The following is a 16,827-nucleotide window of genomic DNA, read 5'->3' as shown; positions in this document are numbered from 1 at the left end:
CTGTCTGTTCATACGGGCTTCAAATCCCTGATGGGAATTCTTACTTATTTGTTTTCATAGCTGGTGGGCTACCAGTGTGGAGACTGGTTATTAGTAAAAATTTAAGAAATATTTTTTGATAAATGAAATGATTGTATGCATGAATGAATTTGGGTGAGCTCTGATGTTGTTTAGCTTTTAACTGTAGATTTCTAAGAAAGGTGGATTTTTTAGTCCAAATTGGTCTCAATGGTACTTGTTTTAGCATGATTTAGGTGTTTAGTTTTCTTCTTGGAAGAGAAATTTTTGTTATTTTTCATATTTAATTTATAGTATTCTTTGGTAGGCAAAGCAATCTGAAATATGGATGTTTAAATAAGTTAAACATTTTCTCCTCTGGAGAAGGCTATTGCAAATATGCCTTAAGGGACCTTTAAAATCTTGACCTTGACTTCAAAAGGCAGATAAAAGTACAGAATTCTCTTGGATTATGTGCCTCTAGACCAAACTCACTAATTTGGAAATGAGGGTCCTTAAATCTATAACTGGGTATGGAAGGACATTGGAGGGTTTAAGGAATTGTTCTCTATTCTGACCACTTTCCTGATTAAATGCATTCCAATAAATGTTTTTGTTTTGTTTTGTTTGCTTAAAGTGTGTTAATCCAAGAATGAGGTAAAGTGAAGCAAGGGCATCTTGTTCATACTGCTATTTCAGTCTCGTAGGAGGGATGGAACAAAGGCCCAGAGGCACATGACACAAGGTAGAAGTGAACGTCATGTTGATGTGTGGGAGGAGAGGGACACTGGGCTTGAGAAGCCTGCACTGGGGACAAGAATGTTCACTTACACCCTGGGAATGACAAACAAGGACATTTCAGGTGGAAGAAATACGTCAGGGGAGTTTGGAGCACTGTGAGAGGACCTCCTAAATCATAAAGAGTCTTCTAAATCTGCGGGTCTTGAGGGCGACGTGATTTAAATCTGACATCTTCCCTCAGAACTTACTTTTATAGATGACCCTCAGTCTCTTCATCTGTTAAATGGCCATACTTCCGTGATTGCTTTGTGGGTAAATTAAGGTAAGATTTTAAAGAATCTAGCACATCACTGGAACCTTATCTCTTTTTTTTTTTTTCCCAATTTATTTATTTTCAGAAAAACATTATTCATTATTTTTTCACCACACCCAGTGCTCCATGCAAGCCGTGCCCTCTATAATACCCACCACCTGGTACCCCAACCTCCCACCCCCCCGCCACTTCAAACCCCTCAGACTGTTTTTCAGAGTCCATAGTCTCTCATGGTTCACCTCCCCTTCCAATTTACCCAAATTCCCTACTACTCTCTAACGCCCCTTGTCCTCCATGCTATTGGTTATGCTCCACAAATGAGTGAAACCATATGATAATTGACTCTCTCTGCTTGACTGATTTCACTCAGCATAATCTCTTCCAGTCCCGTCCATGTTGCTACAAAAGTTGGATATTCGTCCTTTCTGATGGAGGCATAATACTCCATAGTGTATATGGACCACATCTTCCTTATCCATTCATCCGTTGAAGGGCATCTTGGTTCTTTCCATAGTTTGGCGACTGTGGCCATTGCTGCTATAAACATTGGGGTACAGATGGCCCTTCTTTTCACGACATCTGTATCTTTGGGGTAAATACCCAGGAGTGCAATTGCAGGGTCGTAGGGAAGCTCTATTTTTAATTTCTATCTCTGTTCCTGCTTTCCCTCCTTAATCTACTTCCTCACTCCAGCATCTTGCCTTATTTTTTGTAATCTTAAGGTTTACCATTATCACCCACCATCGGTTAAGTAAGGCAGAATGGTGAGTCATGATGGAACAGAGCAGTTTAGTTAATCTTAGCTTGCTTGAATTATGTCACTTAAATGTATTCTATTTGACTTTAGATGATGGATGATTACATATATAAACACACACACACATACATACACACAGCTACACACACACACACACACACACACTTAAGTTTTCAAAAGGCAGAAACAAACTCTGTAGGGACTTAAGTAAATGGACAAATAATAAAAATTTAATAGAGGACAGAACTATTTTGGAGATGATCTTAAACTTTTACAGTGTTTTTCACTCAGTTTAGCCAAGCCTGAGAACCACTATTTCCAAGGAACTCAGCAAGGCAAAGATAGGGCCTGAAAATTAATATTTTCAGTAACTGTGAAGGTTATTGTTCCCAAGACAATGGCCATTTAGTGGCGACACCAGGCTGTGGGAGAGTGCAGTCTCCAGATCCAGACCCAAGATCAGGAAAGGGATACTTTAAGCTCGTCCCCAGAATAATGCTGCGAGGTCTTAATGGTGATCAGACAGGTTTCTTCCTGTTTTCTGCCTACAGGTAAAGCAACATTCATGCTTTACATTTATTGAAAGCCTGCATTCACACTTTTAAGAAAGAAAATGGGGCTCACTGATGATTAACTGCGTATACCATAAAAGAACACATAAGCTATTTCCTTGTTCTGAATTTTCTACACGTTTACTTTAAAACAGTACATACCTTTGTCTGGATTTAGACTTTCCACTTATTTTAAACTACTAACTTTGAGCAGATCCAAAGTGTGCCTTTGATTACCTTGTAACTAGCTAGCTCACGGTATGAAGGCATTAGCTGATACGAGGTTAAGGAGGGGCTGGCATCAGGATGAAACAAGGATGCACTTTCTGCAGCTTTTCGCTATCTCTCCTAAGCCACGGACAGGTGGCCTGGTTTCTGTTACCTGTGAAGGAGAACGTGTTTGCACTTCCCGTGTGAACGGTCTCTTCAGCAGACGAGCATATTTCGTCTGTTGATTCCTTGCCGGGGGAATCATGAGGTCCTCTGATCACAGCACAGACGTGGCTGCTGAAGTTGAAGTCACACCTGCCGCAGTACGCTGTGGCTTCCAGAGACGCTGGGCAGAGAGTCCCACACTCTCCATTTTCCTGAGTGGTGGAGGTGGGGAGAAGGAGATTTAAAAGTTACATTTGGACAGGGGCGCCTGGGTGACTTAGCTGGTTGAGCATCAGACTCATGGTTTCAGCTCAGTTCATGATCTCATGGGTCCTGATCTCATGGGCTGTGGGATCCAGCCCTGCGTGGGGCTCTGTGCTCAGCAGGGAGTCTGCTGGAGCTTCTCTCCCTCTGCCCCTCCCCTCAACACACAGGTGCTCTCTCTCTCTCTCTAAAATAAATAAACAAGTCTTTTAAAAATTTACATTTAGATGTACATGGGGCAGGTTTCTACAAGATGAAAATGAGATTTTCTTCCACTTAGCTCATGAATAAATGTCTCAAGACTTATGAAAACAAGTGGAGGTGGTACGTATACCAGAACGCAGTTCTGGTGTGGATGATACAGATTTGGATTTGGAGACTTATCTTGTCAATTCCTACTTCTGTGACCTTGAGCACGTCACATACACTCTTTTTTTTTTTTTTTTTTTACGTCACATACACTCTTGAAGCCTCAGCTCCTTCCGTCAGAAAACAGAAATTACACTTACTATGCAGGTTTGTTATGTGCATCAAACGAGATAACACCCGTAAATACCTTACACTTCGATATAACTAAATAAGATGCTAGTAAATATAATTTAACCCACCGAGCCACCCAGGCACCCTGATTATAAACATAATTTAAGTATAAAGAAGAACAGGAGTCATTATTTTACTATTGTTACTTTGACACTGTTCTAATGGAGCTTTAGAGAAAATAATGAGATATTTGAGAATCTGCACTTTTGTGCTGTAGGACAAGTTGGACTTCTAAGAAGTTCTCCTTGTCTAAGTTTTAAAAAATCTACATATTTCATGAACTCTCATTATAGTTATTATTATTTACATTTGTAAACCTTTCCTCTGATGAATCTCTGGACTTTTCATAGCTATTGGTAAGTACAAATGTGTTCTAATGTCAGAAAATGAAATATTTCATCATCCCAGATTACAGGAGATATAAATAAGGCAACAATTTTGTAATGCAAAACTTTCCTTTCCATAGGCAGCTTAATTAATTAATTAATTAATTAATTTTAGAGAGAGAGCATGAGCAGGGGAAGAAGCAGGTGTAGGGGGGAGGAGGAGAAGGTATCTCAGGCAGACTGTACTGAGCAGGGAGCCTGGCCTGGGGCTCCATCTCACGATCTTAACATCAAGACTTGAACCGAAACCAAGAGTTGGATGTTCAACCGACCGAGACACCCAGGCACCATAGATGGCATAATGTATTGAAAATAATTTTTTGCTGTTTAAAATTGATCTACATACTCTCTTACCTCGTATATGTAAAATTATTCTCCCAACCCCAAAGCTGTCAAAATAAATCTGCTTCAGAAAGCTACAGTAGGATTTTCATTTGTATATAGTTAATCGAACACCTGCACTTAGCTTCATCTCCTCGTGAAGCCCAACTAGATGACCGTAAGAGAACAGACAAAGTCTAAGGAAACAGGAAGGGAACTAATAACCACAGGACAGCCCAAACATTTTTGGAAGCTAGGAACTGGATGAATGTGGCAGAGACAAAACCATGTGCCCAGTAATGTCTATTTTGTTTTTTCTCCCCAGGGATACTAGATTTGCAAGTCCAGCTGAGTAGGAAAAGGCACATGACTAGAAATGTGCTTACTCGACAGGAAGGATGTATTTTTGCTTGTAGGTGAGACTCAAACATGTGTAATCATCCACTCTCTCCTCTTTCCCATTGCAGTCTGAGGGTCGTGTGTGAAGCCCCACAAGATGGAAGGGATTGGGCTCCTGATACATTCCTTGGAGGAGAGCTGCCTAGCTCACATTGGATTGCAATGTGAAAAACATTTTTTAAAAATTTTATTCTACTGACCCATTTCATATGTGAGTGCACTTGTTTTTATTTTGGCGTAGTCTAGCATGTCCTGGCTAAAACATATATTAGAACTTTGAAGTTGGATATTGTCTTAACAAAAACATTGAAGTCCTAAATCTCATGGCGTTGGCTTAACTTTTAGGTGGGCAGTGGCAAAGAAATACATACTGGGGTTTGGAAAGTTGGGGAACTCTTATGCTGTGGCCAAATACTTGATTTCATGACCTGGGATAACTGCCAAAGTAAGCCAGTGCTACTGAGCTCATAGCCCTAAGGAAGGAGGTTGTAATCAAGAACATTAGCAATAGGTTTGCGTTGTTCCTAGCTGCATTTTGGTAAAGGGTTACAAATGAGATAGAGCTTAGAGACGATTTGGTGAAATTAAAAGGAAAAGAGCGAGTCAACTGGAAGATACAAACCAGCAGCCAGAGTGGAAAAATCCAAATACAAGTCTGCATATTCCACAGCGAGAATCCCAGTGCCCTTTCCTACTGATTTCCTGTATGCTGTCAGCTAAGCATACGTCTTATCCTGATCTAGGATGCATTATTAAGGATAATTAATAAAGCAGATCTTCTAAGGGTTCTTGGTAACGTGACTCCCTGACACAAAACCATCCTGCCACATGATTAGGCTACTGTCTGCTCCCCACTAATGGATGCGTCTGCTCAATGAGCTCTCACTCAGCTGCTAAAGGAAAGAACAGATTTAAAAACATAGAGAAAAGAACTGAAGGGAGCAGAAACAAAACAAGGCAAAGAAGAAAACTAAAATGGTATCAAACAAATGAGACAATTCAAGGAAAAATGCAAATAAACCACAGGAAACAATAAAAGCCAGGAAACAATAAACGATGGGGTTAGTATTTCCAGAATGATAAAAAAATGGAATGGAACAATAGTGGGATGCTAAGAACAAATAACAGCCAGCAAAAACAAAAGAACCCTGAAAAACTAAAATTAAAAAAAAGAACCTAAAAAATAGAAAATAAAAAATATGAGAGCTAAATAAAATCAATTAATACAAAGGTTGGAAGATGAAGCTAAGGCAAAATCTGATTGTGTTGAAAAAGATGAAGAGTTAACTAATCAACAGTTAAGAAATATAAAGAAAAGATGGAAATTCTAACACCAAACTAATCAGTAAAAACAGAGATTAAGAAGAGAGCAAATAATCAAAGAAATAATAAAATAACATTCCCCAGAACTAAAGGTCATGAGATTTCACACTGAAAAAATCCACAAAAGTACAGCTTTATGAATAATAATATCATCCCCAAAGAGACATACTGTCATGAAATTTTATTTTTTTAAAATTTTTAATGAAATTTTAGAAAAACAGAATAAAGAGAATCTTTCATAGGGAAAACAACATTGGTATCTAGGAAGAAACAGGAATCAGAAGAGCAATGAAAGTTTAAAAATGCAGATATGATGTCAAAATCCTCAGTGGAAATAATTTTTAACCTTGCACTGTTTACCTAGGCAAGCTATCAATCCAGTGGGAGGCTCGAAAAATGATCATTACAAATGTCAAGCTCTCAAAAATTTTAACTTTTACGCACCTATATCCCAAATGATATTTCTCCAAAAGAAGGAAATAAGGCAAGAAAAGGGGACCCTTGGATTGAGAACACAGGGATACCAACCCGGGGAGAGAAGTAAAAGGGATTCCCAAACCCACAGTTAGAGAAGACTTGCAGGGGGAGAAATCCCACAGCGGTCTAGTCCTGATTGGAGTAGGAGATAGAAGTCTCCAGGAAACAAAATGCAATCCATAGCTTGAACTTTACCTTTACCTACTGCTTGATTTGGCATTCAGAAATATTGTCCTAAGAATAATAATTTAAATATGAATATTTGATATGACTGTTAATTGGCCTTCTTAAAGCCAAGTTAAGTCAATTTAAAAGATCATGGGTCTAGCCTGAACCTTGTCTTTGCATCACAGAAGCTACATCTTCCTGGAGCCAAAATGAGACGCCCAAGAAACAAATGTGAGTGAGCAGAAATGAAGCAAATAGTTGTGAGCAGTGGTGTCATTTTTAAGACTAACAGGTTTTCTATCTTCATTTTTCAAATATGAGTGCCCCTTTTAGAGTTTTCTACATAGATGCTTCTTATCTGGTCATTTTAAAGACATGTCCTTGCAAAGCACCTCAGTGGCTCAGTCAGTTAAGCATCTGCCTTTAGCTCAGGTCATGATCTTGGGGCCCTGCGACGGAGCCCCCCATCATGTTCCATGCTCAGCGCGCAGTCTGCTTCTACCTCTCCTTCTCCCCCTCCCTGCCCCCACTGCTTTCACTCTCTGTTCTCTCTCTCAAATAAATAAACAAAATCTTAAAAAAAAAAGTCATGTCCTTGCAACATCACCAGCTTTTTAAGACTCTGTATTTCAGAAAAATTTTTTAGTCCAAACTTCTGAAAAAAACTTGTGGGTGGGTAGCGTTGGATAGACTTCATAGAATTGGCTGTTTATTTTTTTAAGATTTTATTTATTTATTTGCCAGAGAGAGAGAGAGAGAACATGCAGGGCACACAGCAGGCAGAGGCAGAGGGAGAAGCAGACTCCCCCCTGAACAAGGAGCCTGATGCGGGACTCAATCCCAGGACCCAGAGATCATGACCTGAGATGAAAGCAGACACTTAACTGACTGAGCTACCCAGGCATCTCTGGAATAGGCTATTTTAAAGTTGTGTATAGGTCAGACCAATTGCTAAAAAAAATTTGTAGATGAAAAACTATTTTTGAAGGGTATTTTGTATGATTATTCACTTCATAAAGTACTTACTCTCTTTAACAACTTTATGAATTGTCTTAATTATTGCAAATTGCTTGCTGGGACCCTAACAATCTCAAGAGTTACTTTACATCCCACGTATATGGCGTCTACACAATGACTATAAAGCTGTGTCGGTTGGCAAGAGCCCTTCCATGGTCTATGACCCAAACACCCTTTTACAACCATCTCCTAATAGTGGATTGCTACAGAACAGAGTAGGGTGTCTGGTTTTTCAAAGTCCACAATCCGTTCCTTAAACTGGTGGGTTTCTGGAGCCTTGGGTAAAGTTTAATGCTAACAAAACATGACATGTCAGTCGTGAAGCATCTCAACATCCAAACAAATGGTACACTCAGAGGCCTGTTCACTTTCATGGTTGACAGGCATTTGCTGATCTTCCGCTGTCTCAAGGAATAGGATATTAGCACGAGTGAATTTGCTGGATCTTAAAGTCTCTATCAAAGGAAACTATTGGATTATGGTTAGAGGCCCAGAGGGGAGAAGGCAGGCTCTCTCTCCGTTTCCATCCCCAGCACCCATGGACATAAAATGGCATGACGCAGAGGTCCCTGCTGACAAGTGCTGGCCCTTTCGGCACAGACTTTCGGTCCTGCACTGATCTGGAGTGCTGGGTAAAGCTTCCTGAGAACAGCTAATCATTATTAATTCCTTTAGAATTCATTGCAATAACATCAATCACAGCGAACTCATTTGGTATTAATATGGATGTAATGTGAAAATGAATAATGCACACAGGAGTTTTTATATTCCTATTTTAGAAAAATAGTTATGAACAATGTATTTCTCTTTCCATTGTCAAATCAGCACCTCTGAGAGGTTTTCTATCAATTACCTTCATCATCATTCCAGTTGAAATCTTGTCAGAGCAAACATATTTCAAAGGATTATATCCAACCCCATTACAGCATTTCTGGCTCTTTGGAATAAGTTCAGTCTCACAGCATTTTACTGGCACTGGGTCATTCTTTTTAACATGTGCTTTAGACTCTCCACTGGAAGCTGAGCAGCATATGGTATCTGACATATTCACATAATCCTGCCCACAACAGAACATCCCTGCAACAATAAAATGTTATATATGAATATGAAATAAAAAAAGGAAGAAAACGGAGACTGCTATAAAGTTTGGTATAAAAATGTCAGACTCAGGCAGTTGCTGAAATGGTACAATACCTAAGGTAGCATTTCCTTACCAAGGTGATTTAAATGTGCAGTGAGGGTCCTTCTACCAAGAGCACTAGACACTAATTAGATAAAGAACACTCAGGAGGAAGGGTTCCAAAACCATTCAGCAGGGCCAGACTTCTCCCAAGCTCCATAAAAAAAAGCCCCGATTTCCATCACGAGAATCACCTGCCCACTTTGGGATGATAATATCGTCTTGCAGGAAAAGGGATAAAGTCCAGGGGATCAGAGGAAAGCTCTAGAAATCTGCAAGGGAGAAAAGGTCAGCGAGGCATTCTGGGATGAGAGCCTGAACAGGAGAGAGAGAGGTAGGACCATCCTGTCATCGGAGATGCTGTGGTAGGAGTCGTACAAGTCTTTGCCTGGCTTTGTCGAGAGTGCACGTATTGGCTTCTTGTGAATCCAGCAGCAATGGTAACCATTCTTTCTTCATGAGATAGGTTTCTTCAAAACCATCTGAGCCTGCTCAGCGATCAGGTGAACAACTCGGCCACTGTTTTTTGAGCAGCACTGTGTTCTAGACCCATCCCTGGACATGGATGAGAGGTTGGAGGCAGGGACAGAAAGACCCTGTAAAGGGGAACATTGATCGCCCCACTTGTTGAAGAAAGACATGTGTGCCTTTCACATGAACGAACCTTCTTTCTTGCACCAACTTCAGTTTAACTGCCTGTGTTCACATCATTTAGATCTTGCCATAGAAGAGATACAACAGAAATTTAGACATACAAGCCTGAATAGATAAACAATACTCTAGAGTCAGATTAAGCCAGAAATTAAGGTGCCTACACCCTATGTCACAGTGCTATTATATCAGAATTTATATCCGGTGATAAAGCAGCACAGTGTGATGAATGATTTATTTTAATTAGAATTTTGTTTATTTATTATTAGTCCTGACTGATAACATAAAGAACCTCAACTTCAAAGTGCCCTGGGGTCCTGAATTGTTTGTTCTGGTCCTGTACAAACACCTACATTATGAAAGACACTCCTAATAATAGACCAGCAAGTTTTAAGTGCTTTTTATTTAAAAAAAATTATCGAAGGTAGACACTGGCTTGGTACATACCTTAAGAAAGATGTTTAGCCACACATGACTCCAAAGAACTCTCTCACTGATCTTTCCACTCTAAAAAAATATCTCCCAATATTTTAAGATGATGTATATCGATCATAACTCAGTTTCTGCATGCCATCTAAGTGTGGTAAATGTTCAAAGTAATTGGTTTAAAAGTAAACTGTTTTCTTTGGTACTTTATTAATAAATTTCATTGTTTTAACATTTCCAGGAAAGATTTTTTTCACATAAATACACACAGCAGAGCTATCATTGTAATCTGAGTTTTGATTATGATAAAATGGTAAAACTGACATGTTACACAAATCTAGAGCTTCAAGTTCTGTATTGTTTGGACATTTTTTTTTTTTTTTCCTGCTGCCTTCTGATCAGACATTTAAATACAACCTTGGGCTTTTTACCGTCATTTTTTTCTCCAGCAGTTTTCTTAAAATAATTCATGTTTCCATTTTAAAGAGCAATCTGAAAACTGAAAACTGGCCCTTTAGGGAGCAGAATACATTCTCCCCTTCTACTCCCAAGTTACTTGATGGTTTCACCATGCTTTAAGTATAAAATAAAAATGCAGACATTGACCTAATTCAAAACTCCTAATCAGTCATCTGATCGCTCTGAGGGACTTTTGACAGGTCAACTAAAATTTTGATAATGAACTGTTTTTACACTAGGAAAAAAAAAAAAAAGGCTGCTTTCTTTCACAAAGAGCTTCATCTTTGTTTCACTGAATTAAAATTTTCAGCCAAGATTCCACTCTCATAACAAGAAGTGACTCCCTTTCTAGTTTCTTTGGTAAACCATTACTTCTTTAATTATTATCAACCTTGTTCCAGTGTGATAAATTGCTAATTACTTAATACCCTAATCAGCGTTCATTCTTTGCACAGATAAACTGTGACAGTGCCATTAATTTAAATAGTAATTTCACTTAATGGCCAGAACGGCACACCAGATTTTTATGCAGCATTTTCTGAAGACTGCATCCATCACTGCAATATTCTGACATAAAGATGTCTGACGTGCACTAACTCACTTAGGGAGAGCAGATGTTGCAGAGCAGAGTTTGGTACTAATTCCCATAGTGCATCACTTCAGCATGAATGAGCTGCAAATTCAGAGACAGACAATCTTCTGAAACTGCATTGCAATAACTTTTGACCCCTGCCTAATTTATCACATGTAGCACTTGACTTTTGAACTCTGACACGTAGAATGCACAATTTTAAATATGCCAAAAGAAAAACAAAACAGGCCATAGATCGATCTATTGTTGATGGATCGATCTATTTTTCCAGAGGCTATTCTTTAAATTTGTACAAAGGTGGAGATGCTTTTTGGACAGATGTTACCAAAGTGGTACAGTACACATAGAGCTACTAGATATTTATTTTTGATATCAAACTGCAATGTATTTTATCTTCCCAACAGAACATATATCCAACAGATAGCTTCCATTTTATTGGATACAACTGAGAAAACAGTGAAGGAAAGAATCTTTTACTCACAATACCATGAATAGTTTCAATATGTTATTAACACTCATTTAATGGCCAGGGCTGACAAGGAAAGCATTTATAAACATATATTCCTGATGAATTTCTAAATTGTTAATTCTGTAAAATAGGTGTTCCATTTTTCTAGGAAAAAAAAAAAAAAGGCCAAGAATATGAATCATGCTTTTGAGATAAAAACAGTAAAGTAGAAAAGAACACAGTCTAGAACATGACAAATTAATGTGAAACTCTGGGACTGATCATGGGGACATTTTAAGCCAAGGGACTATATTTTAGGCCTATAAGACTGAAAAAAAGTTTTGTGATTAGTCATTCTTAGGACAAACTTATAAAATTGGTGGCAGAATACGAAAGAAAAGAGATGCATGCTTGTCTCCACCAGTAGGTGGCCCCATAGCTACCACTGCAAAACTGACAAAGAAAGGGTAGAACAAACATGCTCCCCAAATTGTTGAGATGTGTTTTTTTTCTACATTACACCTTTCAAAAATTCTTATGTCACATGGAAATCTTTCTGGAAAATATTCTGTAGTACAGATCTTTCATGATGGATTTATGTGCTATATTTCCCTCTTTGCAAAGTTTCCAGATCCCGTCTTCTATACCAAATAGTGGTAGTCAGTCGTTCTGCAGAAGTCCGACTCCAGGAAATGGAAACTCAGTATTCTATTACAAAGCAGTTCCAACCTAGATTTTCCTAACCGAGGCTGCATGGACAACCTTTATAATAGAAATCAGGCAATACGTTTCAAAGGTATGGCTTGATGGGTTTCTCATGGGTAACAAAAAATCCTGGTCTCTCTGAATGGTAGGGAGACTTTAATGTTCATCTCTTTATGCTAAAAGATACAGTCAAGTCCAATCCAAGATTACTGGCATCAATGACAAAACCATACAAGCAAACGTTAAGAATAAAAAGAGTAATAAAGAGGTTTAAAATACACCCAAAGAAAATGGTTAAGAATACATATCCACCGCAATGACGAGCGTGACTTTCATCCCGAGATACCTGTATAACACTCCTACACAACTCATCTGCCCAGAGAGAGCAGTAAAAACATAAACGCTACCCCAGCACTTCTGTTCCAACAGCATCTGTTAATTCACTCCATTTATAAAATACATATTGACAAAGACAACTGAACTGGGACCAGGGAGATTTGATTTGGTGTGAGAAAGTCAATTCAATGTGATTTTGTTAAAGGGCTCCTGCAGGCAAATAAAAGAGTTTAAGTAATAAAGTACATAAAGAGATGTTTTACGAGCCAGCCCCGTCTTATGGCAGGCGCACAATGCCAGACAGTGAGAGAGGCCAGGCTTAGGAACAATATTATGAGATCCAAACCCTCATGTAGCAGGTATGGTGTTGCTAGGTTGAGGAGAAAAAGGACCATATGGATATTCTGGAAGGTCACTGAGGTCACAGTCATTAGGGGCGACAGGAGGGAGCGGCAGCAGTGAGAGGAAAAAGACAGGTGGAATGTGTCTATTTTCACTGAAACCTGCAGGAAGGTCAAGAGAATAAAAAGAGGGTCTTTTCCTTTTGAAAAGTATCATTCCTTATGTCCACCACGATTACCAGCCTTGGCAGAATTGCAGAATGTCGTGAGAAACTCAAGAGTGAATCTTGATTCACTGGAGCTGTGTAATGTTGCAATTTGCTTAAGAAATACTTGACAAGCGTGGAAAATCACAGTGAAGTCAGTAAGAAGTGATTCTGAAGTTGGGGCCCAAGGGTGGGCTTCAGGGATATATGAAATTGCAAGCAAACGTCTGCATAGTAGTGGCAGTGAGGCTTTGTAACTTTTCAAAGATTCTTAAGGAGTGTCTAGCCCCTGAAATATTAGGAGCCATTGTCCGAATGGAAGTTGCCTCTACTTCATCTCTTAAAACAGGTACGTTTTATTTTTTGGCAATAGTGTTCTGACTTATCTTTCCTTCTTCTTCACATTCATTTGCCACCAAAATAATTTGTTGCCTTAAGTCCCAGTTCTTATCATCACATTGACCCTTCCTTGGTTACTTAGTAACGTTCAGATCCTTTTGCCTACTCGGACCTATCTCCCTCTATTTCCTTGCACACAGTGTATCCCTCCAACAAACCCAACTGCTCACTACTACTTGGACATGCTTCACATTGCCAATTTCACACTTTGGCTCCAGCTATGCCCTTTGGCTGAAATGTCCTTCTTCCATCTACACATCTCAAAATCTTACTCATTATTTGAGGTTCCAATCTAATGGTTTAGCTTTTTCTATCACCCTGACTGCAGTGATCTCTCAATCTTAAGAATATACTTGTGCTCATCCCTCTCTGATGGACTGTGTTTAACCTTAAAGGGTCTTTCTTCCTTGATTAGATTATAAGTCCTTAAGGATAAAAATGGAGTCAGCGATTTTTACAATCGCAAGCACCAAGAATAGTGTATTGAGCATAGTCACTACACAATACATTTTTATCAAAGGAAGGAATATGGCAATTGACTAAAAAAAGACAACAGATGAACAGATGTTAAAATGAGACATTTTTGTTGTTATGTTAAAATTCTGACTCATTATGGTATGGAAGGGGCAATGCTTTTGCATCCCCCAAACCTGGCATCCACTGTTCTGTCTTTAAAGGACATACTTTTAACTACTCATCTAAAAGAGGAGATACTCAACTGGTTCATTATAGCACAGGGTAACTAATTAAGTGCCATGGTTTTCTAGTATATCTAATAACCACGCCTTAAAGCAGTGATTTACAAAGATTGGTCTGAGGACCCCTTTACACTTTTACAAATAATCGAGGACTCCAAATAGCTTTTGTTTATGTCGGTTATATCTATTGATAAATACTGGGTTAGAGTCTAAAACAAAAGTTTTTGAAATATGTATTCATTAGTTCATTTAAATAATAATACATAAAATATTTACGAAAAATAAATACATTTTCCAAACTGAGAAGACTGAGTGAGAAGAATGACATTGTTTTGCATTTTTGCAAAACCTCTCTAATGTCTGGCTTACCAGAAGGAATTAACTTCTCATACCTGCTTCTGCATTCAATTGTTGCAATATCACATGCCATGTAACCTCTGAAAAACTCTACTGTATACTCATGAGAGAATGAGTTTGAAAAAGGCATATAATAGGTTAGCATTATTATGAAAGCCATTTTGATCTCACAGACCACCTGCAAACATCTCTCTGCCAAGGGTCTGACCCTTAGAAGTCCCAGATCATTCTTTAAAAGTCACTGTCTCAGGGCTTAGCCCTCATATGTAGTACCCTATCTTCTAACTTTGGCATACATTAGGTGTGTTGTCAAAGGGAGAGTTTATAATGCCTCTTTTTTCCCCAGTCTTCCTGAAAATGTTTGCAACCTGAGAGTTTATTATATTGGTCCTGCGTACTAGACCTGACGTACATTGCTATGGCTTGCGTGGGAGAGCATCCGATGCTGCTCCAACCATCAGAGTGATCAAAGACGTAAGAGCGTGGACTCTGCCACCAACTGGAATTAGAGCCCTTTCTTAGCCACAGTGGCAAGAATTCACAGGCAAATCTCTCAGCTTCCCTTGCATTTAGGCGTCGACATACAGCTGAGTTCTAGTTCAGTGAAATGTTAATTAAAATATTTGCTATTCCTAGACCTGGCAAATAAAAAAAGAACTCAGACACATGTTATTCCATGCTCTTTTCCCCTTCTGGCTGCAGAAATAGGTACAACTCCCAGGTGACCACGGAATCTGGTAGTTCAACAGGTAGCTCATAACTAGGAAAAAGAGCTGCCTACAGTTTGGCTCATATCTCAGTGATATTATATAAGAAAAAGTAAACCCCTGTTGTATTTGAGTCTTTACGGATTTGGGGGTTTCATTTATAATAGCAATTAATGTTACTGGAAGTAAGGCAGCCACTTGCTACTTATGTGATCTGGGGATGGTTTCTCACTTTTGTGAGAAATGCCTCCATTTCCTCATCTCGAAATTGGAGAGACTAGTACTTACATCATAGGGTCGATGCAAAGTTTAACTGTGTTATAAATGTGCGGATGTATACAAGGTACATAAAGCACTGCTTTGCAAATAGTGAACACAGAATGTTGTTTACTTTTTGCTGTAGTTGTATCTTGTCTCCTGACTATTGTGTTCATATTTTAGCCAGTAAGCAGTGTCTAGGAGACAGGTGACTAGGCTGGATTTTTTGACTGGACTTCAGTTATCTTTAGAACACTAACTTCTTAAGGCTACAGTTCACGGGGACTTTTTTTTTTTTTTTTTAAAGATCTTATCCATTTGACAGAGAACACAAGTAGGCAGAGAGGCAGGCAGAGAGAGAGGATGGGAAGCAGGCTCCCCACTGAGCAGAGAGCCCGACGCAGGGCTTGATCCCAGGACCCTGGGATCATGACCTGAGCCGAAGGCATAGGCTTTAACCCATTGAGCCACCCAGGTGCCCCCATGAGGAAATTTTTTGGAAGGACTATGTGTCTCCACTGAACTCTTGTGTATCATATGGTTCAATGCATCATTCATTTTAAAAGACCTTGGCAAGTTACTTTTTGGTTTTGTTTCTTGGTTTTACCTGGCAAAGTCAACTCTCTTGCTACCTTATACTGAAGATCCAGGAGTCCTGTGCCATGTATTGGAGGAAATCATTAAATTGGAGGGGGAGGGTCAATGAAAGTGTCCTAATTGAAACCTAATTCTGTTCTATATAGGGCAACTATCGATCATCACGATTTTCTGGGCAATTGATGCAGATCAACAAATCACATGGGACTATCAAATAGTTTGACAGTATGTATATTAATATCTTCCTCTAAATATGTCCTTCTGGGTTGGATTAAGAAAGAACACATAGATGGGGGAGCCTGGTGGTGGGTATTAAGGAGGGCATGTATTGCATGGAGCACTGGGTGTGGTATATAAACAATGAATCTTGGAACACTGAAAAAACAAGATTAAAATTTAAAAAAAAGAATGCATAGGTGGATATAGTGTGGATCCAGATGGGTGATTTATAACTTTATAGAATAGTAAATGCCTTAGAAACACACTTGATGGTTGTCCAAAGATAAAATGAAAAACTAGAAATCAGGTATTTTCCGGCTCAAAAAAGGAGAAAAATCTTTCCCATACTGGGAATACTAAAATTTAGTTGTGAATAATATAATAAAGCATTTCTTATGTACTTAAGGGCTATGAAAATACTGAGAGTCTAGTATTGTTAAGGCACAAGATTCAGGATTGAATCCTGGATCTAGGATTCAATCCTAGGACTGATAACTTTTAAAATTGTTTTGATTGATTAGTCTTGTTCTTGAAGTGTTCTTCTTAGCAATTTTCATCAGAACTTTACATAGAAGAGAAGGTGTACAAAAATACGGTATTTAACAATAACAGTACAATA

The 16,827-nt window shown here is 38.8% G+C and overlaps 1 protein-coding gene across 1 annotated transcript in view; it reads right to left on the bottom strand.

The window, feature by feature from the left end:
* Positions 1-16,827, bottom strand: part of USH2A (usherin) — a 689,941-nt gene that overhangs the window by 153,781 nt on the left and 519,333 nt on the right. Inside the window, exons 50-51 of the mRNA XM_044266844.1 lie at positions 8,483-8,706; positions 2,742-2,946 (exon numbers count right to left, since the gene is read on the bottom strand). Of these exons, the coding sequence (XP_044122779.1) occupies positions 2,742-2,946; positions 8,483-8,706 (429 nt within the window). The remainder of the gene's footprint in view (positions 1-2,741; positions 2,947-8,482; positions 8,707-16,827) is intronic.

The sequence above is a fragment of the Neovison vison genome, chromosome 10 (assembly GCF_020171115.1).
Source record: "Neovison vison isolate M4711 chromosome 10, ASM_NN_V1, whole genome shotgun sequence".
NCBI lineage: Eukaryota > Metazoa > Chordata > Mammalia > Carnivora > Mustelidae > Neogale > Neogale vison.
This window is presented reverse-complemented; position numbering and strand designations above follow the sequence as displayed.